This window comes from Dendropsophus ebraccatus, chromosome 4 (assembly GCF_027789765.1).
Source record: "Dendropsophus ebraccatus isolate aDenEbr1 chromosome 4, aDenEbr1.pat, whole genome shotgun sequence".
Taxonomy (NCBI): domain Eukaryota; kingdom Metazoa; phylum Chordata; class Amphibia; order Anura; family Hylidae; genus Dendropsophus; species Dendropsophus ebraccatus.
This window is the reverse complement of record NC_091457.1, coordinates 25,944,376-25,969,266: the sequence shown is the minus strand read 5'-3', so window position 1 is coordinate 25,969,266 and position 24,891 is coordinate 25,944,376. Positions and strand designations below refer to the sequence as shown.

General features: G+C 43.0%; 1 protein-coding gene across 2 annotated transcripts in view; it reads right to left on the bottom strand.

Annotated features, from left to right (window-relative positions):
- Positions 1–12,946: 12,946 nt before the first annotated feature.
- Positions 12,947–24,891, bottom strand: part of EHBP1L1 (EH domain binding protein 1 like 1) — a 105,575-nt gene continuing 93,630 nt past the window's right edge. For both annotated transcript variants that reach the window (XM_069965297.1, XM_069965298.1), the window contains 9 exons: positions 24,464–24,512; positions 23,419–24,222; positions 22,073–22,136; positions 18,537–18,619; positions 16,579–16,699; positions 16,259–16,358; positions 14,870–14,943; positions 13,706–13,820; positions 12,947–13,618 (listed from right to left, as the gene is read on the bottom strand). In XM_069965297.1, coding sequence (XP_069821398.1) covers positions 13,531–13,618; positions 13,706–13,820; positions 14,870–14,943; positions 16,259–16,358; positions 16,579–16,699; positions 18,537–18,619; positions 22,073–22,136; positions 23,419–24,222; positions 24,464–24,512 — 1,498 coding nt within the window. In that variant the 3' untranslated portion in view covers positions 12,947–13,530. The remainder of the gene's footprint in view (positions 13,619–13,705; positions 13,821–14,869; positions 14,944–16,258; positions 16,359–16,578; positions 16,700–18,536; positions 18,620–22,072; positions 22,137–23,418; positions 24,223–24,463; positions 24,513–24,891) is intronic.

The window sequence follows — 24,891 nt, the reverse complement described above, 5'->3', positions numbered from 1 at the left end:
GTATATAGCCCCCTGTGAGCTCCTCCCAGTAGTATATAGCCGCCCCTGTGCGCTCCCCCAGTAGTATATAGCCCACCCAGTAGTATATAGCCCCCCAGTAGTATATAGCCCCCCTGTGCGCTCTCCCCTGTAGTATATAGCCTCCTGTGAGCTCCCCCCAGTAGTATATAGTCCCCCTGTGCGCTCCCCCAGTAGTATATAGCCCCCCCAGTAGTATATAGCCCCCCTGTGCTCTCCCCCCAGTAGTATATAGCCCCCTCAGTAGTATATAGCCCCCCTGTGCACTCTCCCCCTGTAGTATATAGGCCCCTGTGAGCTCCCCCCAATAGTATATAGCCCCCCTGTGCGCTCTCCCCTTATAGATGGCCCTCAGACAAAAAAACAAACAAACCACAACTCACCTAGGACCTCGCTCCCCGCTGCGCCTGTCTTCTTCTTTTCTCCTGTCGGCCCAGCCCCCGGCTGATACGCGCTCTCTGGGGATGTCCCGGGGATTCCCCAGCAGAGCGCACACCAGTGACCTCAGTGTACGCCGCTGGCCTGCACTTCCGGGAAGTTCAGGACGACGGCGTACACTGAGGTCACTGATGCGCGCTATGCTGGGGAATCCCCGGGACATCCCCAGAGAGAGCGTATCAGCCGGGGGCCGGGCCGACACTGCTCCCAGCCCCACAGGCGTACTGACATCTAAGGACAGTATGCCTATGGGGCGGGAGGCAGTGCGGCGGGGAGCGGGACACATGGGGACCGTCCCGGGACAGGGCGGTTGGGAGGTCTGACCAGAGGTCCTAACAGCTGGCCTCCGCAGTTGCGGACCCCTGCCCTATGGGATTAACCCTTTGAAGACCGGCCCAATTTTCATTTTTGCGCTTTTGTTTTTTCCTTCTCATACTTAAAAGGCCATAGCGCTTTCATTTTTTCATCTAGAGACCCACATGAGCCGTTATTTTTTGTGCCATTAATTGTACTTTGCAATGACAGACTTCATTTTTGCATAAAGTATTCTGTGAAACCAGAAAAAATTAAGTGTGTGGTAAAATTGAAAATAAAACGGAATTTTTTTAAAATTTGGGTGGGGTTAGGGGGGGGGGGGGGGTTTGTTTACACCGTTTGCCCTATGGAAAAACTGATATGTTCTACATGTTCCTCCAATAGGTACAATTACAACACATAGCAGCCGGAATTGCGGTGGTTCAGAGTGGGGTCGCCGCGCGGCCCCCCTCTGAACTCCCCCGGCGGTGCCAGGGTGTACATTTACACCCTGGGTCGTCTAGGGGTTAAGAAAGTATAAACTTTACATTTAAAAAAAAGGATTAAAATAAAGCAAAAGGTACATAAACTGGGTATAGCTGTAACCGTATGGACCCACAGGATACAATACCATTTTTTGCCGATTTCACCTCACAGATTATCGTTTTTCCATTTCTCTGTATATGAAAAATGTCTCAAAGTACAATAAGTCTAGCAAAAAAAAAAAATCTAATAGGCAATTACATGGTCGGTAGATGGAAAATTAAAAAAGACTTATGGCTTCTAGACGGCGAGGAGGAAAATGATAAAACACAAAAAACAGACAAAAATTGGACATTGCATTAAAGGCGTTATCCAGTGCTACAAAAACATGGCCACTTTCTTTCAGAGACAGCATGACTCTAGTGGTGATGTCTCTAGAACAGTGCTTCTAAATTCCAGTCCTCAGGCCTCACCAACAGGTCATGTTTTGAGGATTTCCTATACAAAGGACACCTGTGATAATACCTGATGCACTGAGTATAATTATATCCAGGGCCGCCGATAGGGCAGTACAAGTGGTACTGCCGTATGGGGCCCGGACCCTAAGAGACACGGGGGGGGGGGGCCCGGCGGGCCCGCCGCCCCCCACCGCTACGCTAGGGGGGCCCGCACGGCCCCCCTTGCCACCTGTTTCTGAGCATCCTGAGAAGCTGCGGCCGCGCAGCTTCTCCGGATGCATTGATCGCTTTGATGTTCCGCCCGCACATTGAGCGGGCGGAACATTGAAGCGATCAGAATACAGGAGAAGGACCTGTCAGCGTCCTCCTCCTGTATTCTCTCCCATAGGCTGCCGGCACTTCATACCAGCAGCCTATGGGAGGCCGGGACGTGACCTCTCCGGCAGGCGTGATCATGTGACGTCATCACGCCTGCCGGAAGTCCCGTCCCTGCGGCTCGGAAGATGGAGCCAGAAGAGGAGGAGGAGAGCTGCTGCCTGCAGCCACAGCGCGGATTAGGTGAGTAGGATGTTTGTTTTTTTAGGGGCACCTCTTGGGGCATTATTAGTGTATGGGGGGCACCTCTGGGGGCAGTATTAGTATATGGGGGCACCTCGGGGGGCATTATTAGTGTATGGGGGCACCTCTGGGGGGCATTATTAGTATATGGGGGCACCTCTGGGGACATTATTAGTATATGGGGGCACCTCTGGGGGCATTATTAGTGTATGGGGGCACCTCTGGGGGCATTAGTAAATGGGGGCACCTCTGGGGGCATTATTAGTATATGGGGGCACCTCTGGGGGCATTATTAGTATATGGGGACACCTCTGGGGGCATTATTAGTATATGGGGGCACCTCTGGGGGCATTATTAGTATATGGGGACACCTCTGGGGGCATTATTAGTATATGGGGGCACCTCTGGGGGCATTATTAGTTCATGGGGGCATCTCTGGGGGCATTATTAGTGCATGGGGGTACCTCTGGGGGCATTATTAGTTCATGGGGGCCACCTCTAGGGGCATTATTAGCTCATGGGGGCACCTCTAGGGGCATTATTAGCTCATGGGGGCACCTCTGTGGGCATTATTAGCTCATGGGGGTACCTCTAGGGGCATTATTAGCTCATGGGGGCACAGCAGGGAATCCTACATACAGGGGGCATCCCACACAGCGCAGTTACTATGGGAGCCTACAGGGGGGAGAAAGGAAAGGAAGTTGCTAGAAATGTGCGGAGCCTAAATTGTTTGTCTCGCAGGTTCTAAGGGGATGAAACATATCTGGAAGGAATCATCATGGAGGTCTGGGACGGATGGAGAGGAAAAGGGAAAGTGACGCCTCAGATCAAAGAAGACGTCACCTGTGAGTCCCTGTATGACACTTTTCTTATTTTGTAGAACATCATTTAGTAGGGGCGCCCCAAGGTGACAGCTACTACATTATCTGTACTCAGAGATATCACTGTGTTATCTGTTGTGTTACATAGGACTGCAGGTGACTACTACATTATCTGTACTCAGAGATATCGCTGTGTTATCTGTGGTGTTACATAGGACTGCAGGTGACATCTACTACATTATCTGTACTCAGAGATATCACTGTGTTACCTGTTGTGTTACATAGGACTGCAGGTGACTACTACATTATCTGTACTCAGAGATATCGCTGTGTTATCTGTGGTGTTACATAGGACTGCAGGTGACAGCTACTACATTATCTGTACTCAGAGATATCACTGTGTTATCTGTGGTGTTACATAGGACTGCAGGTGACATCTACATTATCTGTACTCAGAGGGATATCACTGTGTTATCTGTGCTGTTACATAGGACTGCAGGTGACATCTACTACATGATCTATACTCAGAGGTATCACTGTGTTATCTGTGCTGTTACATAGGACTGCAGGTGAAATCTACTACATTATCTGTACTCAGAGATACCACTGTGTTATGTGGTGTTACATAGGACTGCAGGTGATATCAGGTGATTTCTCCAGGTTGCAGAAGTTCAAACTTCATCGTGCCCTGGTGTGCTGGTGTCTGTATGTCTGTATACATGTGTGCTGGTGTCTGTATACATGTGTGCTGGTGTCTGTATACATGTGTGCTGGTGTCTGTGTGTGAGATCAATTCTAGAGAACTGGCTCATATTCCCCATTTTCCCCAGTGGCTTAAAATGTAACCTCTGTTATACAGTTATAAAATTGTAGAACCTAAAGGCGAACAAGATGCAATTCAAAGAGACACTTACTTGTATAGCTGTCTCTTGGGCTCTGTATGCAGTGCATTATACTCACCCTTGCAACGTACAATTTATAGCGTGTCTACAAGCCCAGCGGGGCTCATTATGATGGAGACTAAAACTTATACAAAGTGGGGTAGGGGTTCCCCTGTATTCAGAATGCTGTTGAGTGCTAGGCAATGCCCCGTCTGGGATTATTGAATTTCGAGGGTCTATGCAGAGCAGGATAAAGACACCTCTGCTGCACAAACAGGATCTCCTAGAAAGCGTTCTCACCGCCATGTATTCGCTATCACTGGCTTGGGTGAGCTAAACTAGTCTGCCTGGGGGGGGGGGGGTGATTTGTATATGCTCACTAACATGGAACAGCCTCATTTTATTAGCCTTATCAACATATTCTATGTTAGTGAGCATACCGGGGGGGGGGGGGGGGGGGGGATATTGGGGAACTTATACAAATCAAACAGCCCCCCAGACCCTCGAAATTCAATAACCCCAAACGGGGCATTGCCTAGTACTCAACAGCATTCTGAATACAGGGGAACCCCTACCCCACTCTTGTATAAGTTTTAGTCTCCATCATAATGAGCCCCGCTGGGCTTGTAGACACGCTATAAATTGTACGTTGCAAGGGTGAGTATAATGCACTGCATACAGAGCACAAGAGACAGCTATACAAGTAAGTGTCTATTGGAATTGCACCTTGTTCACATTTAGTTTCTACAATTTTATAACTGTATAACAGAGGTTACATTTTAAGCCACTGGGGAAAATGGGGTATATGAGCCAGTTCTCTAGAATTGATCTGAACCAAATTATACCTCCCAGCAAGGCGTGGGTCGAACACACAATTTTTTTTTTTTTTATTAATGTGGGGGGCCCAGACACTTTGGTTGTATGGGGCCCCGAAATTCCTGATGGCGGCCCTGATTATATCACCTGTGAAATACTAAGAAAATCCTCAAAACATGACCTGTTGGTGAGGCCTGAGGACTGGAATTGAGACGCACTGCTCTAGAAGAGAGTGGCCATGTTTTTATAGCGCTGGATAACCCTTTTAACCCTTAGGCCACCCTGGACGTACCCGTACGTCCAGGGCCGCCTCACCGCGTTCAGAGCGGGGCCGCGCGGCGGTCGCGTTCTGAACCGCCGCGGTCCCGGGTGCCGCTCGTAGCGCGAGACCATAGGTATTAGCGGGCATGGTCCGATCGCCGTGCCCGCTAATACAGTAATCGGATGCAGCTGTCAAAGTTGACAGCTGCATCCGATTACCGAATGCAGCATTCCCTGGTGTCTAGTGGGGAGGATCGCTCCTCCGGGACATAAGATCCATACATCTTACCCCTTCCGAGGTCAGCGTCGTAATGGCGCTGATCCTGGCTCGGCACTCGATTGCTTCCGGCTGCGGCAGCCGGAAGCAATCAATGTGCCTATCTCATGGATCTGTGCTGCATATCTATGCAGCACAGATCTCAATGAGAGATCAGTGCGCTTATACTAGAAGTGTCATTAATAATAAAAAGCCCCCTCCCCTAACAAAAGTCAGAATCACCCCCCTTTTCCATGTTATAAATATAAATAAACAAATAAATAAATAAACATGTTTGGTATCGCCGCGTGCGTTATCGCCCGAACTATTAATTAATCCCATTCCTTATCTTGCACGGTAAACGGCGTAAGCGCCAAAAAATCCATTTTTTGGTCACATCAAATCCAGAAAAATTGTAATAAAAAGAGATCAAAAAGTCGCATATGCGCAATCAAGGTACCGATAGAAAGAACACATCATGTCGCAAAAAATGACACCTCACACAGCCCCATAGACCAAAGGATAAAAGCGCTATAAGCCTGGGAATGGATCGATTTTTAGGAACATATATTTGTTAACAATGGTTTGAATTTTTTACAGGCCATTAGATACAATGAAAGTTTTACATGTTACATATCGTTGTAATCGTAACAACTTGAGGAACATTCATAACAAGTCAGTTTTACCATAGGGTGAACGGCATAAAAACGAAAAAAAAAAAAAAAAAAAAAAGGAAAGAAATGCGTTTTTTTTTTTTTCAATTTCACCACACTTTGAATTTTTTTTCTGGTTTCGCTGTGTACTTTATGAAAAAATTCAGCCTGTCATTGCAAAGGACAATTAGTGGCGCAAAAAAAAGGGGCTCATGTGGGTTTCTAGGTGAAAAAATGCAAGTGCTTTTAGGCACAAGGAGGGAAAAACGAAAACGCAAAAATTGAAATTGAAAGGGTTAAAGGGTTAAATGCTGTGGTCTCTGTCATCAAGACCAATGTTAACCTCAGAGTGTAATGCAGCTGGTTACACATCAGACCCCTGAACAGTGGCTGTGGGATATCCCACAATATCTACATGTACAGCTCTGGTGGAGTAATAAGACAGAGGACTGAACCATATATAACTTCTATATATGTCATCATCTAATAAGAAGGAGCAGGCACACTTTTATGTTATGAATCTCATATATATATATATATATATATATATATATATATATATATATATATATATATCCTATATCTCTTATATAAGTCACAAAGATTTATTGTGTGGAGTTTATAGTTTTTAATATCTATTGATAATACTGTAGGTAGTTATGCTATATTACCACAAGATGGCGCAACATATCCTTTTTTTCCCCTCTGGAGAGATAGAAATCTACACAGTCAAATCATTTTATCAACAGGTAGTAAGCTATATTTTTATCTAATTCCAGCCTGGCTTTGTATGACGGAGCTCTCTGCATGACGCTATAGAATCCTTATGTCTTCTATAGCCTGGATGTGTCAGACCGCACAGAGGAATGAAAAAATTCATGAATTTCTAACCTGCCACAAGGTTATTAGCTATGGGAATGCTATCAAAGCGTCTGCGCCTAGGCTGAACCATACAACTTACACTCTCTACGATACTTTTTAATTCTAAGGAACCTGTCAGATATACACAGGAAAAATACAAGAAATAATTACCAATAACCCCACTCCTCCAGAAGAAACCAATCTAGAGTATTTTCCCAGGCAGGCAATATTACCATAGATTGTCATCACTTCTATCACTTCCAGCCCATATGTGTTTCCTATGTCAGACACATACAATAACCAGTTAATCTATCAGTATGTATTTATAGTGTGGGAGGAAACAGGAACACATGGAGGAAACCCTATAGAGAAACACAGGGAAACAGCTGTCTAGAAGCAAGCACGACAGATGACACCAGTGTATGCACAGGGATACGGAATATGTTGGTGCTATAGACACTACTCAAATATTATATAATAATATATATAATAAAATAGTAAACATGCTGCAGACAAATATAGCATTGCTGAAACATCCTATAACCCTTCCTCCCCAAACCCGGCTAGGCTAGGATGTAACACTAATACTATATGTGGTGTCCCACTAGGGGTGTTACTCCTGTATACACCCTTCGCAAAAGTCTGTACTTTTTGTGGTCTTATTATGGTAAAAGTAGTATTGGGAATTGACCACTGGATGTCGCTGTATTATGTATTGGTATATGAAGCTGCACATCTGAAGGATCGCAAAGGGTTATTGTGTTTGTGTGTACAAGAATCTGTGGACCAGTAGGATTTCTGTTTTCTTCTTTCCTATCACCTCTTCTCTCTCTTCTTCTACTGCACTCTGTTCACCCAATCACAGCACACCCTACACACTTGGGTGGGGGAGGAGCAAGAGCTTTCCGTTCGGGGCGGTGTAGAGGCAAGCTAGATATTCCTTCACTGCAGTCTTGTCCGGGCCCTGGCCCTTTGCCAGTTCCCTAAAGTTCAGTCTTAGCCAGTACCCCGCATGGGTAGGACGTGGGACAGCACACTGTTACCACTTCTCTTACAAGTACCCACACAAAGCACTATGCAGTGTTAAACCTCTTAGGAGGGGACTAGCCAAAAGATAACCTCATCCACGCCGTGGACAAGGAGAAGTCGCTGTGCAGGACAGTATCCACTATAGAGCCAAAGAGCTAGGAACTGATCCAGGTGGAGCAACGTTATAGTAAGCCCATGAACTCCATCTCGCAGTGCGAGTGTCAGCAGGGAACCCTCAGCATTCTGCTCAGCCCAGGTAACAAGGTCTGGGACCTGTGTCACCCATTAGTACGGTTCGGCCAACGCTAGTGGGCATAAGGTGGTGTGAAGACTTAAACAGAGGTCAATACACGGGCACAGGTGTTCTTCTTTTTCTACAAGAATTCTTCTTTATCCTCCAACATCCCGGCAGAGCACATTACTACATGGGTTGAGACTCTCACAGCATCGTCCTCTCTGCTACTCTACCTCAGCACAACTCTACCAACACAACTATCTCCTACTCAGCACTTATCCTACAGATCTGGTCGTCCTATGTTCAAGTCTGCATTGGAACTTTGTCAAGTGTTTATCAAAGATCTTCTGTATTACCTGCTGTACATTTACAAGTAGTAAATTAACTCAACGTTATCTCAGAGTCTGTGATTATTCCTCACAACCAACACAGCAGATACACCGCAACCTTAGGACACTTCCCCTTTCAGTGGGTGGTGGGTAATACTATTCAGGAGGGTCATTACACCGCTCTGGCCACCTGTGACTACATCATCTGTGATATTATCTCAAGGAACTGTAAAATTCTAAAAAAAAAAAAACACACTGGTGACAAGCCACACCCCGCAACCATAATGGGCTACACCCCCAAAGACACCACATCCACAATAAGCCACATCACTTGTTGTCAAAGCTAAAGTGTCCCTGGAAAATTTTTTCCAAGTGTTGGCAACTTTGTAACTAACATTAGGGTTAAGTCCTTAGAGCCATTGGCAGACATTCTGCTGGTGAGGACTGGGTTCCTCCTAATACAGAACAATGTCTGGCCTCTTGTGACCAGAAGGTGTAGGGGGTTCCTGAACAGTAAAGGCCTTGGCCCTCATATTCCACAGACCTGAATCCAGTTGAGAACCTTTTGGGTTATGTTTTAGTACAGCCAATGTTTTAGTGCACCCTCAATCCTCACACCTTCACAGCTTGATCTGCATGGCTCAGTGCTTAAAACGAATCTAACACCAGGTACATTGCTTTTCTTCTTACATGAGTAGACCGGTGCCGACGCAGGGATGTTGGTGCTGTGCTCCTTTTTCTGAACCGTTGCCCGGTTCCCGCGTACAATGACAGTCTATTACCAAGCACCGACCAGGCATGAAGCACTGGAGGCGGATCTGCCAACCCCAATGTGACCATCTGCCCTCCCCTCTTAATTCTAATGGTGCTGCAACACAAAGGGGATGGGTTTTCGTCACACTGGAGGCTGGTGAGCCCACCTCCAGAGCTTCATGCCCGGCCGGTGCTTGGTAATAGATCGTACATGGGAACCTGACGGCAGTTCAGAAAAAGGACCACGGCACTGGCATCCGATCTATTCAAGTAAAAAAAAAAAAAAAAAAAAAAAAAAGCGATGTACCTGGTGATACATTCACTTTAATCAACAAGGCAGAGAGGGAGGAAGCGTGCATGCTGCAGCTCAGGACGGCATCTTTAATTGAGTTGATAAAAAACAAACTAGAGAGGTCCAGGAAAGCCAAACACTTAGGCACTTGGGACAACATGTGACTGTTTAAACAGCTTAAGCTATAAGGCCTGCTGGTATAAAGTCTGGCTTACCAGCCTTCTTAGCAGTGAGGCTTGTGGCTGCAACAGAGCAATGTACACAATGTACACCAGGCTGGTGCTTGGCCAAGAAAGTATTTTATATGTAACTTATTATACCTATAAATGCTCGGCCCCATTAGGTTAGCTGCTTCCCTCCACAGCGAAGAGGAAGTAATATGATCTTTCTAGGTAACTAGGTATTCCCCGCCATAGCCTGAAGACTTTTGGGGTCTCTAATGTAGACTGTGCTGGTATTTCCATCAATTCAGAGACAAAGTATGAACCAGTAAAATCTTTTATTGCATTTCTTTAACACATCAAGCAATGCGGCAATCTCATGAAGACTATCAGTATTCCCTCGTACCATAACAGTGACATTTACCACAGAATGCTGCGCAAAGCCGTGCCAGTAAGAGAGAAGCCAAAGTGGTGGCAAATGAGTAAAGGGGGGTCTATAGTCAGGATAGGCCATCAACATCTGATCGATGGAGGTCTTGCTTATCAGCTGTTTGCTGGAACTGTGGTGCCTACAAATACAGAAACCAAAAACAGCGCCGTACACGGCTTAGTGGCCATGCTGGGTTACTGCGTTAGCTTGTACTGAAGTGAATACAAGCTGAACTGCAGTTACTCAGCATGACCACTATACAATGTACGGAGCTATCTGCTCCTGGCTTTATTACTTGTTTATGCAGGTACTGTAGCTCTGGGGTGCCAGGTATTGGACTCTCATCGATCAGATATCGATGGCCTATACCAAGTCCTGGAAAGACCCAGAAACCCCTTTAATGATTGTAATACTCGGCCATCAAGGTTGTATCTGTACAATGATATTGTAGTTACCTATCTGTCTTATATGGGATTTCTTTTATGCAGATATCTGACTATATTATCCCTGATTTCATTGACAGCTACATTACCCATGTCTCCCATCAATAACAGTAGGTCAACTGAACGTCTGTGCAAAGTGGAGATTTCAATTACAAAGCAAATTCTTTTCAAGAGGAACACGTCAAATTCAAATATAAAATGATTATACAAAAAGGTGAGAAACATATATATATTGGCTTTAACACGCTTGAGTTTTACCATAGATGAATCGAGTGTTTCGTCAGTGCGTCTACGTACATCCTCGCGTCAGACGCTACGAGTATCCGGCACATTATATAATACTGATAGGAAACATCAAGTTCAAAAATTATCGTTTGTGGTTTCATGAAATCCATAAAAAATAAATAATCTGAGGACGTGTTTAAAAGGTAAACTCACTGGGGCCCCTCAAACCATTAAGACCACTAGGTAAGTGAATAGGATTAGAGATGAGCGAACCTCAAGCACGTGAGTTCGAACCCAAGTGTGCGTCATTGGATTACCGGTGCAGAAGTTGGATACAGCCCTAAGGCTACCTAGAATATATCAATACATCCATAGGCCATGTTCACACAACGTACGTTTTGTATAAATCATGGCCAGTGTTGCAATGTGCAACAACAGCCGTGATTTATATAAAACATACATTGTATGTAGAGATGAGCAAACCGGGTTTGGGTTCAAGTTGATCCGTACCCGAATGTTCGGCATTTGATTAGCGGGGGCTGCTGAAGTTGGATAAAGCTCTAAGGTTGTCTGGAAAACATGGATACAGCCAATGACTATATCCATGTTTTCCACATAGCCTTAGGGCTTTATCCAACTTCAGCAGCCACCGCTAATCAAATGCCGAAAGTTCGGGTTCGGATCAACTTGAGCATGCGCGAAAAACTGTCAGTTTTCTGCGGCCGCTATTCATTGAATAGCGGCCGCACAGAACATGTCAGTTCACACAATGGAGAGTGCGGCTCCTGCTTTCGAATTCAACACAAATGAACATCATCCGGCCGTACTGCAGTACCGGCCGGGATGATCTTGAGGTGTTATACGTAGTCTGTACCCGGCAATAGGCTGTATCTATGTTTTCCGGGACTCTCTAGGGCTGCAACCAACTTCTTCAGTTACTGGTGATCCAATGCCACATGCTCGGCTTTGGACGAACTCAAGTGTGTTCAAAGTTCACTTATTTTACAGGCATGTAAGGTACATTGCCTACATACTCCTATCAGAAGATGACCACTTAAACACTATATACTATATCTATATGTTGATGAGTTGCCAAGTGTCCACCAGCATGGCAAATGGATAGCTGGATATCAAGGGTGCAGGTGAAAGAGGAGCAGAATTTACAGCCAACAAGCCAGGACACTCTGCTGCCAACTAGACACAAGGCACCATTTTGGGTACATACCAGGTGAATGGTTATCTTGGGTATCTTTATCCTCATCACCTATCCAGAAGTGTTAGGGGTCTGTGGTGGCCAAAAGTGGTAGAGGATGCCTACTGAAGGGGTTATCCCAAGATTAAAAGATAGGGGAAACTAGCTGATTATGGGGGTTCAACAACTCAAATTCCGACCAGTCACAAAAAGGTAGTGCTTGACCACCACTTTATGTATTCTCTATGGGACTTGCTAACATTGTCACAGAAGTCCCACAGAGCGGAGGCTGAGCATGTCTGCTACCCCTCCATTCACCAATCACAATGACCTCTTGTTCTTGTGGCAGTCTCATTGCTCTGACCCCCACTGATCACCTAGTTAACCTAATCTAGGGTGACCCCTTTAAGGAAGCAGAATAGATATAAAGAAGCAGCGGATACAATTGCTCTCCATGGGTTAATTACAATTGATCCGTAAGCAACAAGATCATTCATGGTTGAGGTTGGCGTACATGTAAGTGTTTCCTTATAACTTAGCGGAAAACACAGCTATGTGAAGTAGTAAGCCGAACGATGATGTAGTAAAACAATAATCTCTAATGTGAGATGTGAGAAAGACCATGGCAGTGCGTCAGTAACAAAGCCTTTTAGAGATACCTGCTAAATGCCACCAGTTAAAAAAGTTCTACTTTACATGGCAAAATGACTGAATTATGTAACTCTGAGACAACTGTCTTCAATGGAAATAGAGTTCTTACATATGGAAAACCAAGTGGCTGCTATGGTTCCCTTGGAGGGAGTGGGCCCGGCCCTCATGGTCATATAAAGCCCTTGTTACCAGTAGGGAAAAGATCCATAAAGGTCTCTTGTGTCTAGACTGCATGGCCCAATGGTCATGGAAAGAGTGTGGACGGGAAACCACTCAGAGGCGAAACCCAGCACCATGGTAAGGGGCCCATTATAATCTTTGCTATAGGCCCCCCTCTGTACTGCCGGCATTTACAGTACATTCTGAGCTCACATATCATAAGTGAAAGTCAATCTCCATGTCCATAAGTTAGTTTCAGCACTCTTTGGGCAGAGTACGTAAAGTCTTTATTTTCCCTTAAGGCACTTCAGGAAAGTCCATAGAGAAATCCTTGTCATTGTATTCTGACACGCGCCCATCGTATAGATAAATGGGTTTATATTGTAGAGCTCTATAAAGATCAGATGAACTTTCCTTAGACTTCATAGTCTTCTCAATGGACCGGGATTGGTTCAGCATCAAGTCCACGATGTTCACTCATAAATCTATTATCACCATAGATCATTTTACACTCTAAAACAATAGACATCTCACGGCTACCTCTAATATTAACACGAATGTAGAGCAGTGCTCAATGCATATAAAATAGATCACACAGTTAAATATCATTCTCTATAGATCTCTAGCAGCAAATAGAAATATACAGGAACAAGGAAGGTGGATAGTGCTTGGAAAGGATCTCAGCATCTTAGGCTACGGTGTCCTTCTTTAGCCTGGTGACATGCATCCAAATAGTTTGTATCCATAGGTGTGAGGTTTTCAGTAATATCGGAGAGTTTGTGATAAGCGTTGCACGGATATAAGCCATTTAGAGTAATTCCGGTCCCATCACTTCAACTGATCCGACACTTATCCTTTTTGCTCAGCCTTCTTCTCCTCTGCTCGAGACTTCTCTCTATGAGTTCATCTTCTTCCACAGCCCTACAAGAAATGACCACAAGCCGCATGTCACAATGGATGGGATGATATGAGAATGTAGTGAGAATACTTAATGGCGCTAATACATACTTCCTCTCCTTGATATGTAGATCTCTCACCAGACCATCCCGTTGGTCTACAAGCGATACCAGCTCATCCAGTAAGAGCTTCTCTCTTCGCTTCTGAGCTTCACTTTTTAAGCACTCTGTAATAATAAAAGAATATACACCAATAACTCTAAACAACAATCTTCCATTACAATTTTTCACTTTGTCGGTTCATCTCCTGTTTTGGGAAACTACAGTATTATGGGTATGGCAGGTGCAGACCTGGCAGCAAAAATTTACAACTTTTTGCAGGGTCTGTGAACTGGTGCCAGAAAGTTATACAGATTTGTAAATGACTTCTATTTTAAAATCTCATCTTCCAGTACTTATCAGCTGTCGGCGACCTTCTACTCACGGGAACCGGACAGGCGTAAAGTCCTGGAGGCAGGCGGGCCGGCCCCCAGTGGGAGGAAACCTTCTTCCCTCTATGATGCAGCGCCATTGGTTCTAATCGAGCCGAGTCACAAAGAGCGAGGGGGTTTCCACCCACTGGGGGCCGGTTCACCCTCGGCCAGTGCCTGTCAGTAGAACGGCGCCTTACATAGAAACTGGGACGCGGTTTTAAAAAAGGACTGCAGCATCGGCTTCCCAGTGCTGGCGCCATTCTAGCCATAAGAAATCCTTAAAGTGAATGTACCTGATGATACACTCGCTTTAAAGGGAAACTATCAGCAAGTTAAAAGCATGAGGAACTGAGGATGAAGGAAATTTTTATTGTAGTTTATTCCCTATGCTAATGATGTGTTTTAGTGCACTGGGGACGGGACTAGTGCACTGATCAGCCTTGCCCGGCCCGCTCCTCTCGATGAATATTGGGGTGATGCTCTGCAGTGATGAGTGCAGGAGTGACGCCACTGCAGAGCGCTGTATCCTGTTCCCAGTGCACCAAACCACCTATAAATGTAATATGCAATAAACTATAAAGATCAAAGCAAAAAATCCTTATCCTCAGTGCCCCATGCCCAATAACAGCAGGTTAGAGGCTTCTAACCCGCTGTTAGTTTCCCTTTAAGGACGTCTCTTTACAACGCACTGCTGGTAAGAAATTCTGTGTGGTAAATCTGCAGTGTATACACCGCACATGGCCACACCCTACATGATAGTTGCACTCTGAGGTGTATTCCTATATTGTGGTTAGCAAGCTCACCCTCTGTACACAGCAATGCTCGCAGATCTCTGCTCAAGAGTTCAAAGCGCCTTTCCAGGTCTTGCTCCTCTGCCCTAAAAGACAAAAAAACAACAACCACCATTATAGTGAGTGTATAATATTCTCATCCTAGAGGGGTATGCAATAATCCAGTAGTGTCACCTCTGTGACCTTGGAGCTATACCAAAGATTGCAGTACTGCAAACATGGCGTCAGGTTAGCTACTGCATCTGCACACAGCAGCGGCACAAAGTTGGGTTGACACTCTGGTCAATATTTTAGCCCAAAATCAGAACGACACAGGACAAGGGGAAAATCTTTCCATTAAATTTTTCACTTCGTCGGTTCATCTCCTGCTTTGGGAAACTACAGTATTATGGGTATGGCAGGTGCAGACCTGGCAGCAAAAATGTACAACTTTTTGCAGGGTCCGTGAACTGGTGCCAGAAAGTTAAACAGATTAATGACAGTAAATGACTTCTATTTTAAAATCTCATATTCCAGTACTTATCAGCTGCTGTATGTCCTGCAGGAAGTGGTGTATACTTTCCAGTCTGACACAGTGCTCTCTGTTGCCACCTCTGTCCATGACGGGAACTGTCCAGAGCAGCAGCAAATCCCCATAGAAATAAGCGAGGAGACAGCACATCCAAAAGAGGTGGGTTCTGGTGTGATATCAAATCACACAATTCTTGTGTTGTCTCCTCGCTTATTTTTTGCATAGTACTGCCAACCTTAAGCCAGGTTTGGTGAGATAGGCCCGCACCCTCATACTACACCCTTTGAAGCCTGTGCTGTTGTAGGCATACATGATAAACCCCATAGAAAACATCTACAGATTTGGACAGTTCCTGACACCTTTAGCCAGAGGTGGCAGCAGAGAGCACTGTGTCAGATTGGAAAGAATACACAACTCCCTGCAGGTCATACAGCAGCTGATAAGTAATGGAATAATTGAAATTCGTAAATAGAAGTATTTTATAAATCTGAATAACTTTGTGGAATCAGTTGATTTGAAAATATTTTTTTTCCTGCCAAGTACCCCTTTAAGACTTTATGCCAGTCTTAATAACTGTGCCCCCCCCCCCACATGTGTGTATCCAGCCTTAGGCCTCATTCACACCATCTGCGATTACAAGCACTATGGGTCCATTCATTTAAATTCGTACGTCCATATGTATCATGGGGCCGTGCTCTGTGCCGTAAAGAGAAAATGGGCTGGTCCTAGTACAGACCCGCACTTATGGCATGGATCACTATTCTCAATTCCATAGGTCAGTGCATTGCGGACACCCTACGGATGCACTTCTCTGGGGTCCGTGTGAATATAGCCTTAGTGTTTTTTGAGCCCCACAATAATATTGTGCGGTTTTGCAGGCCATTACTTACATCAGCTGTAGTTCATCCTGCCTGCGGATTAATGCGTTCTTTTGATTCACCAGTGTGAACCATTCCTGGATCAGAACCTCCTCGGCTTCTTTGTCATTACCTGCAAAATAAATATAGAGATGATTTTAGTTTCAAAGAAAAAAAAATAAGGCTTTGCTGCCCCCTGCTGGTTTTCTGGTGAAATGTGTTTTTGGTAAAAAAAAATACTTGATAAAAGCCTTAGCTATTATTGTTATTCCTGCCAGTGGTAGATGCTATGGCATATTATGATGGCACAAATATAACACACAATGTAAAGTATAGAGATTATAGTATTATACCACTCTCCATTAGAAGTCGGAGGTCCTTTTCTACTATGGCCGCCCTTGAGTCAATTTCTTCCTGCTGATGTTCCAGGGCAGCAAGCTCAGAGATGACATACTGACTGGTGTCCTTAAGAACCTGAGAAAAAAATTCATAGCAGGTTAATATGAGCAGTGAAGGCCCGGATCATGGGTAGGTAGAGTGTAATGCCGCTGAGGGCCCCATCTTATCAACATGGGAATAGGGTGGGGTGCAGCTGCTGTATCCCTATGGGATTGTATATCTCTATATAAGACTGGGATTCTATATCTCTATATAAGACTGGGATTCTATATCTCTATATAAGACTGGGATTCTATATCTTTCTATAAGACTGGTATTGTATATCTATCTATAAGACTGAGATTCTATATCTATCTATAAGACTGGGATTCTATATCTTTCTATAAGACTGGTATTGTATATCTATCTATAAGACTGAGATTCTATATCTATCTATAAGACTGGGATTCTATATCTTTCTATAAGACTGGTATTGTATATCTATCTATAAGACTGAGATTCTATATCTATCTATAAGACTGGGATTCTATATCTATCTATAAGACTGGGATTCTATATCTATCTATAAGACTGGGATTCTATATCTATCTATAAGACTGGGATTCTATATCTATCTATAAGACTGGGATTCTATAGCTCTATATAAGACTAGGATTCTATATCTTTCTATAAGACTGGGATTCTATATCTTTCTATAAGACTGGGATTCTATATCTTTCTATAAGACTGGGATTCTATATCTATATAAGACTAGGATTCTATATCTCTATATAAGACTGTAGTTCTATATCTTTCTATAAGACTGGGATTCTATACATTTATATAAGACTGAGGTTCTATATCTTAATATAAAAGACTGTAGTTCTATATCTCTATATAAGACTGGGATTCTATAGCTCTATATAAGACTGGAATTCTATATCTCTATATAAGACTGGGATTCTATATCTTTCTATAAGACTGAGATTCTATATCTATCTATAAGACTGGGATTCTATATCTATCTATAAGACTGGGATTCTATAGTTCTATATAAGACTGGGATTCTATATCTATATATAAGACTGGGATTCTATATCTCTATATAAGACTGGGATTCTATATCTCTATATAAGACTGGGATTCTATACATTTATATAAGACTGAGGTTCTATATCTCAATATGAGACTGGGGTTCTATATGGTTCTATAAGACTGTAGTTCTATATCTTTATATAAGACTGGGCTTCTTTATCTTTCTATAACACTGGGATTCTATACATTTACATACGACTGGGATTCTATATCTCTACATATAACTGTAGTTCGATATCTTTATATAAGATTGGGGTTCAATACATTTATATAAGACTGGAATTCCATATTTTTATATAAGACTGGGGTTCTATATGGTTCTATAAGACTGTAGTTCTATATCTTTATATAAGACTGGGGTTCTATATCAATATATATAAGACTAGTTCTATATCTTTATATAGAACGGGGGTTCGATATCCATATGTATGATTATGGTTCTGTATTGCAGTGTGTAAAGATGTGTAACTGGAACTTCAGAAAATGATAAAAGATCAAAGCCAAGTACTTGAAATACATAAATATTCCTCAGTTTTAATAGAAGAGGTTTCAGAAGCTGCAGGCTTGGCCACACATCAGAACCTGTCTATAAATACAGGATGTTGACATACAAGAGTAATACGATATTAAGTAAAGATAGAGGTGGCAAAAAAGCAGAAGACTTCATCTAAGCCTGAAATTTGGGATTACATTGGACTCACTGTGGCTGAGCTGTGACACTGGGACGTATGGTGGTCTGTTAGCAATACACCCCAAGAACTATACATTAGGTAAGGCCGATATAATGAACGATGTGATACAAATAAAATACAGTAATGAATGGGATTGTTACACATACCATAGCTTCTTCCTCTTTTCCTGGTGTTTCTGGGGTTGGGGTCACAGTGGAAGAAGAAGATGTAGAGGTTGAAGGATGGGGCTCTGTAAAGAACAGATTTACAAGATTGTAGACATGCCGAACATGTGTATACACTACTGTGCTTCACTACTCTAAGGCTAGGGCTTGATCGTGTGAGCTGAATCACGTACTGCCTGATCATGTGACTCATTAAAGTGAATGTGGCCGCATTGGGACGGACAAGTGGCCACGACCCCATTCACTTGAATGAGTGGTAGAGTCATGTAGCCCTGGCCTAAAGGGCAATATATATATATATATATATATATATATATATATATATATTCAAATTGTCATTACAAAATTTACTAATATTAAATTAAAATATTAAAATTTACTAATTGTCAACACATTTAAGGAAAAGTCTGGCCAAATATTTTTTAATATGTTATTACTTATGGAAAGTTAGACAAATTCCTAATGTACATTAATTATGGGAAATGCACATATAGTGCTATTTCCCTTAATTTAGTAGACCATGGAGTCTTCAAATTCTCTCAAAAGCCGTGACGTCACGAATCTGGTTTAATTCCTATGGTGTGTCCAGCAGGGGGCGCACTATATGTAAAAGCCTATAGAACTGTATTGTCTATGAAGCTGTATGTAATGAAGTGTAAGATTGTTACAGTACACTATGCTTTATTGATTAACCCCTTAGCGTCCCATGACGTACCTGGTACGTCATGGTGCCGCGGGGGGTGTCCAGAGCGGGGTCCCGCCAGGACACCGCTCTGAACGGCACCGATCCCGGCTGCAATCTGCAGCCGGACAGTGCCTCTATTAGCCGGCGCGGGTCCCGTTGCCGCGCCGGATAATTAAGCACTTCAATGCAGCTGTCAAACCTGACAGCTGCATTGAAGTGCTTTGTACTGCACGTCCCTGGTGTCTAGTGGCACGGATCTCCCCCCCGCGATGCGAGGGGAGATCCGTTCTTCTGGCCGGCCCGGGTCTCAGCGTCGGAATGACGCTGATCCCGGCTCGGCAATAGATTGCTATGGCCTGCAGCAGGCCATAGCAATCTATCACCGATTACAATGATCTTTGCTGTGTATATACACAGCATTGATCTCTATGAGAGATCAGTGCTGTCTATATACAAGTCCCCCAGGGGGGCTTCTAGTTTATGTAAAAAAAAAAAGTAAAAATGTGTTTTCATTAATAAAAAGCCCCCTCCCCTAATAAAAGTCCAAATCACCCCCCTTTTCCCATTTTATAAATATAAATTAATAAATAAACAAATAAATAAACATATTTGGTATCGCTGCGCGCGTAATCGCCCGAACTATTAATTAATCACATTCCTGATCTCGCACGGTAAACGACGTCAGCGCAAAAAAATTCCAAAGTGCAAAATTGCGCATTTTTGGTCGCATCAAATCCAGAAAAAAATTAAATAAAAAGCGATCACAAAGTCGTATTTGCGCAATCAAGGTACCAATATAAAGAACGCATCATGGCGCAAAAAATGACACCTGACACAGCCCCATAGACCAAAGGATAAAAGCGCTATAAGCCTGGGAATGGAGCGATTTTAAGGAACATATATTTGTTAACAATGGTTTGAATTTTTTACAGGCCATCACATAATATAAAAGTTATACATGTTATATATCGTTGTAATCGTAACAACTTGAGGAACATTCATAACAAGTCAGTTTTACCATAGGGCGAACGGCATAAATGCAAAACTCCCAGAAATCAAAACAAATTTGTTTGTTTTTTCAATTTGACAGCGCAAATGATTTTTTTCCGGTTTCGCAGCATATTTTATGGAAAAATAATGCCTGTCATTACAAAGTACAATTGGTGTTGCAAAAAATAAGGGCACATGTGGGTCTCTAGGTGAAAAAATGCAAGCGCTATGGACTTTTAAACATAAAATGGAAAAAGCAAAAGCGCAAAAACGAAAATTGGCTTTGACCTTGAATGCGTTTATGGAATACTTTGGGAAGTGATCTTGCTCCCCACAGTATTCCATAAATGTGGACGGCACCGTGCAGGGAGGGAGAGAGGTGCCGGTGCATCTAACTAATTCCCCCCTCCCTCCCTGCTCGGTGCTGTGGGGCACATACACACTGTAATACTCCTCCCATCATGTGCTCATAGTATAAGCACATGATGGGGCAGTAGTACCAGTGCCGATCCCAATGTTTGATGAATCCCCATGTTTGATGGCTGTTTGATGAATTTGGTGCCTTGACAGATGGTCTAGTCCAGGTATGTACTGTCTAGTCTAAGCTTAGAACAACTATTAGTTTTTTTTTTAGGCAAATAATAGTGCGACAAAATTTTGGCATTTTTTATGCATGGTATTGCATATTGATATGAATAATATGTTCAGGAAGACCCCACTCATGCATATATTATATATAACACTGAAAACTTCTTTATTAGAGATTAACGAACCGGGTTCGGGCTCGAGTCTATCCGAACCCGAACGATCGGTATTTGATTAGTGAGGGCTGCTGAACTTGGATAAAGCTCTAAGGTTGTCTGGAAAACATGGGTACAGCCAATGACTATATCCATGTTTTCCACATAGCCTTAGGGCTTTATCCAACTTCAGCAGCCACCGCTAATCAAATGGCAAACACTCGGGTTCGGATGGACGCAAACCCGAACCTGGTTCGCTCATCTCTATTCTCTATGTTTATACTGTATGTTCTGAGTTCGGCCCCTATCATACGTCCACGTCAGTTTTTACTGTCAAGAAAATCTGATTCAGAGGCTTTAGGAAAGCATCAGGATTTCCAGATAGTAATCAGTATTTACATTCAGGAAACCATCAGGAAACCATCCTGATCAAGGAAAAATCATCCAGAATTCCGGACGCTTCCATAGACTTCTATGGGGGCATCAAATTGTGGACGAAAATACAACAATTTCCTGACCTATTTTCTGGAATGGACACCCTTCAGGGAAAATCCTGAAGGATGTCTGTACCCCTATGGGTCAGGAAATGTAGCCAGATTTCCTGATATGAGATTTTCCTGACATGTAAAGTGGGGCGCCTTCTTTTTTCTTTCCTAATAATTGTGTTGCAGGCCTTATCCCTTTCTCTTTTTCTAGACAACATATACAATAGTCAAGGGCAGACACATCTACAGACCATAATGAATGATACAGATTATAAATGATAGATATCAACAGCCTTGAATACTGATCAGAACCCATCAGCAGCATTTACGGTGAACTGTACAATGAGGATAATTAAAATCACGATATCCACTACTAGCTTAAAAAAAAAAAAAATCAGACACATCCATTTCCTTTTTCTGGCCTGTGGCAACAAATCCCCTATTTTATAGACTGTCCTAGAATCATAAAGACAATGGCATTGTGATCAGTCTACATGAAATCAGGTGTGATTTAGAGACTCTCCTGAATAGCACTAATGGAAGTCTAAAGGAAAAAAATTTTCAAATTGTAAAGTTTAAGTGATTGTCAGGATTCCGGATATTTTATATGTTTCTCACCGCTGATAATTTGAGAAGAAGGCCTTGAACTTGTTTCATGACTCTTCCCTGTCAGATCTGTCTCCTGTAGAGAAGGACAAGACAACATAACAATAAATTTTACAAATAAATCAAGTGAAAGTATATAATAAAAACAACAGCACTATATCACAGGGGTTATTGGGAAAAAAAGTGCTCAAGGCATCTGTAAACTTTAACCCCTCTAAGACAGGGACAGTTTTTATTTTTTTACTCCTCGGGATCAAATAGCCATACCTTTTTTTATTTTTCTCTGGGTAGCAGCTAGCACCCACTTTGTATGGAGCACGCTCAACTCATGAACCCTTCCCAACCATCACACTAATTTATGGGGGAGGTGAAAAACTTTATGTACTCACCTGCCACTGATCCCCTGCCACTACCTATCCTAATGCTCAGAGCTTTCTGCTCTCTGTTCCGACACTTAGAAAGTGATTGGCTAAGCAGATACTTACTATATTTCGCGACAGAGAACAGAAAGTTCTAAGCAGTTAAACCTGAACCGATGTAATGACAATCGGGGGAAAGTGAGTACATGGTTTTTATGTATTAATTCAATGGTAGAAGCAGCATTCCAAAGGTAGTGAAAATCTTGGTGTATTTATTCTCCCACAGTGCAGAGAACAGCAACGTATCCAGTCTTCTTCGGTGTAATTTGTAAGCTACGGAGGAGTTAAAAACATTGATGCTATCTACAAACTGGATAAATGAATACATAAAGAGTTTCACTACTTTTAGACTGCTGCTTCTTCCATTAGGCTATGTTCGTTGTACTACGGCCATGATTATTACAAAAATATACGTTACCTTATGGGATCCTGGCCAGATCGTATACACATAGTATACGCTTCGGCCGGGATCCCTAGTGGCACCGCAAACAACTGACATGTCAGCTTTCTGCGGCCGCTATTCAGTAAATAGCGGCCAAAGAAAACCATGTCAGTGCACACTATGGAGCTTACAGCTGTGGCTGCACCCTCAGTAATGTGCATTGGGGAGTTCTGATGCGGGTGTGCATGGATCAGAACTCTGCGGCTGCAAAGATCATCCGGGCAGTACTACAGTACCGGCCGGGATGATCTTTTCAGAGACTACCCGTTCTGTGACCTGGTCACGGAACAGCCAGTCTCTTACATAGTGTGAACATAGCCTTAGACTGATACATGTCTACATTTGAGGTCTTGCTTTAGTCGTCTGAAGCTTTGCGAACTATTTTCTTCTTGGCTTTATATGGTTTCATATGTTTTTTTGTGCTACTCCAATCTTTATTGTGTTTTTATGTTTTACTGCCAACTTCTAAATGTCAAAATCTTCCATTGTATGCTCACCTCATCTTGAGAAAGGGACTGTGATCGAATAAGAGAACGTCTTTTCTTCACAAGGTCAGCATCACGCAGGTGACCTAAACCTCCTGCCTTTCTTGGAGGAGCGACAGGAGCTGATGCTTCCCCCTCGTCCAGGCCCATCTCCAATAGACTACCATTTACACTTAGTCTTTTTTTAACGCGAGGTGGTGGGACTACCCCAGAATTAATGCTTGACTTCTTTTGTTCCTCGGTACTTGCAGTGTCCTGTACCTGAGGAGAAGCCACTTTTTCTGGTACAATTGTCCTCTTCTCCTCAGTGGAGTATCTAGGTAGACTATCCACTGGGGAATATACTGGCAAATCTTGTTTCTCAGCAGAGACCACTGGACCTTGTGCCTCAATGGTGGCCCTATGTTCAGCTGAAGGATGTTCTTCCTTTGTCTGATGTTCAGAAAATGTCTTTCTCTCCTGAGAATTTTGCTTCTTTAGTCGATGCTTTTCACTAGTAGAATTAATAGGTTCCTCATGGGTGGAGCTTTTGATGCCTTTTTCAAGGGATGTAGCAATTTGTTGCTCTGAAGTAGCCTTCAGCTCCTCGTGTGTTTCAGTGGCCGTGTCTGGTTTTTCCACATTACTAGATGCTTGTGGAGAAGCAGCAGCCTGAGAGGAAGCAGGCAGATTATCAACATTCTTATTGCTTGTAAAGTGAGATCGTATCTGGCAAATATATGTAAGGATAATAAGCTTGTCTGGGACAGGGCGATGCAACATGTCTGATGGGGACAGAAGTGGTGGTATCCCAAGAGCCGCAAAACCATCATAGGCCTATAAGAAGAAGTATAATAAACTATTAAATAAATATATATAACTATAAAATAAATATTCATAAATCAATGTATATGTATATATATATATATATATATATATATATATATAGATATATAATACACATAAATAATAAATATAATATAAACCTACACATCACAGAGCTCAGTGTATATTCTAATATATATTGCAGTGGACAGCACATGACAGGTTTGTTTTAAGCGAGGGGACAGAAAAGTACCTTTTTGTTATTTTCTTTTACATTTAATGGATCCAGAGCGTCGTAGTTACTGTAAAAAAAAATACATGTTACGGAGAAAACTCAACACTATGTCGACAATGCATCTTCTATTCTTCAACATTTTGTTCATAAATTTCCTTTGGTGTATTCCAGTAACCTTTACCTATCCACCACCACTCTGTTCTTTGTAGTAGGACCGGGCCAGATGAAAGATGGCACACAGCACACATGACCATCAGGCAAAGCAGAGAAGAAACAGCCATACTATGAACTGCTTTTGGTCTCTTTTCCATACCAGTTATAGTAGCCTGTGCTTACTGGTGTCCTCTATGTAACTGGTCACTGTCTACTTTGTATGTCTTCAATACTTGTGACCCCATCCATTGTTTGGATTGCTGACAATCTCTATTTCTCAATTCTACAAAATC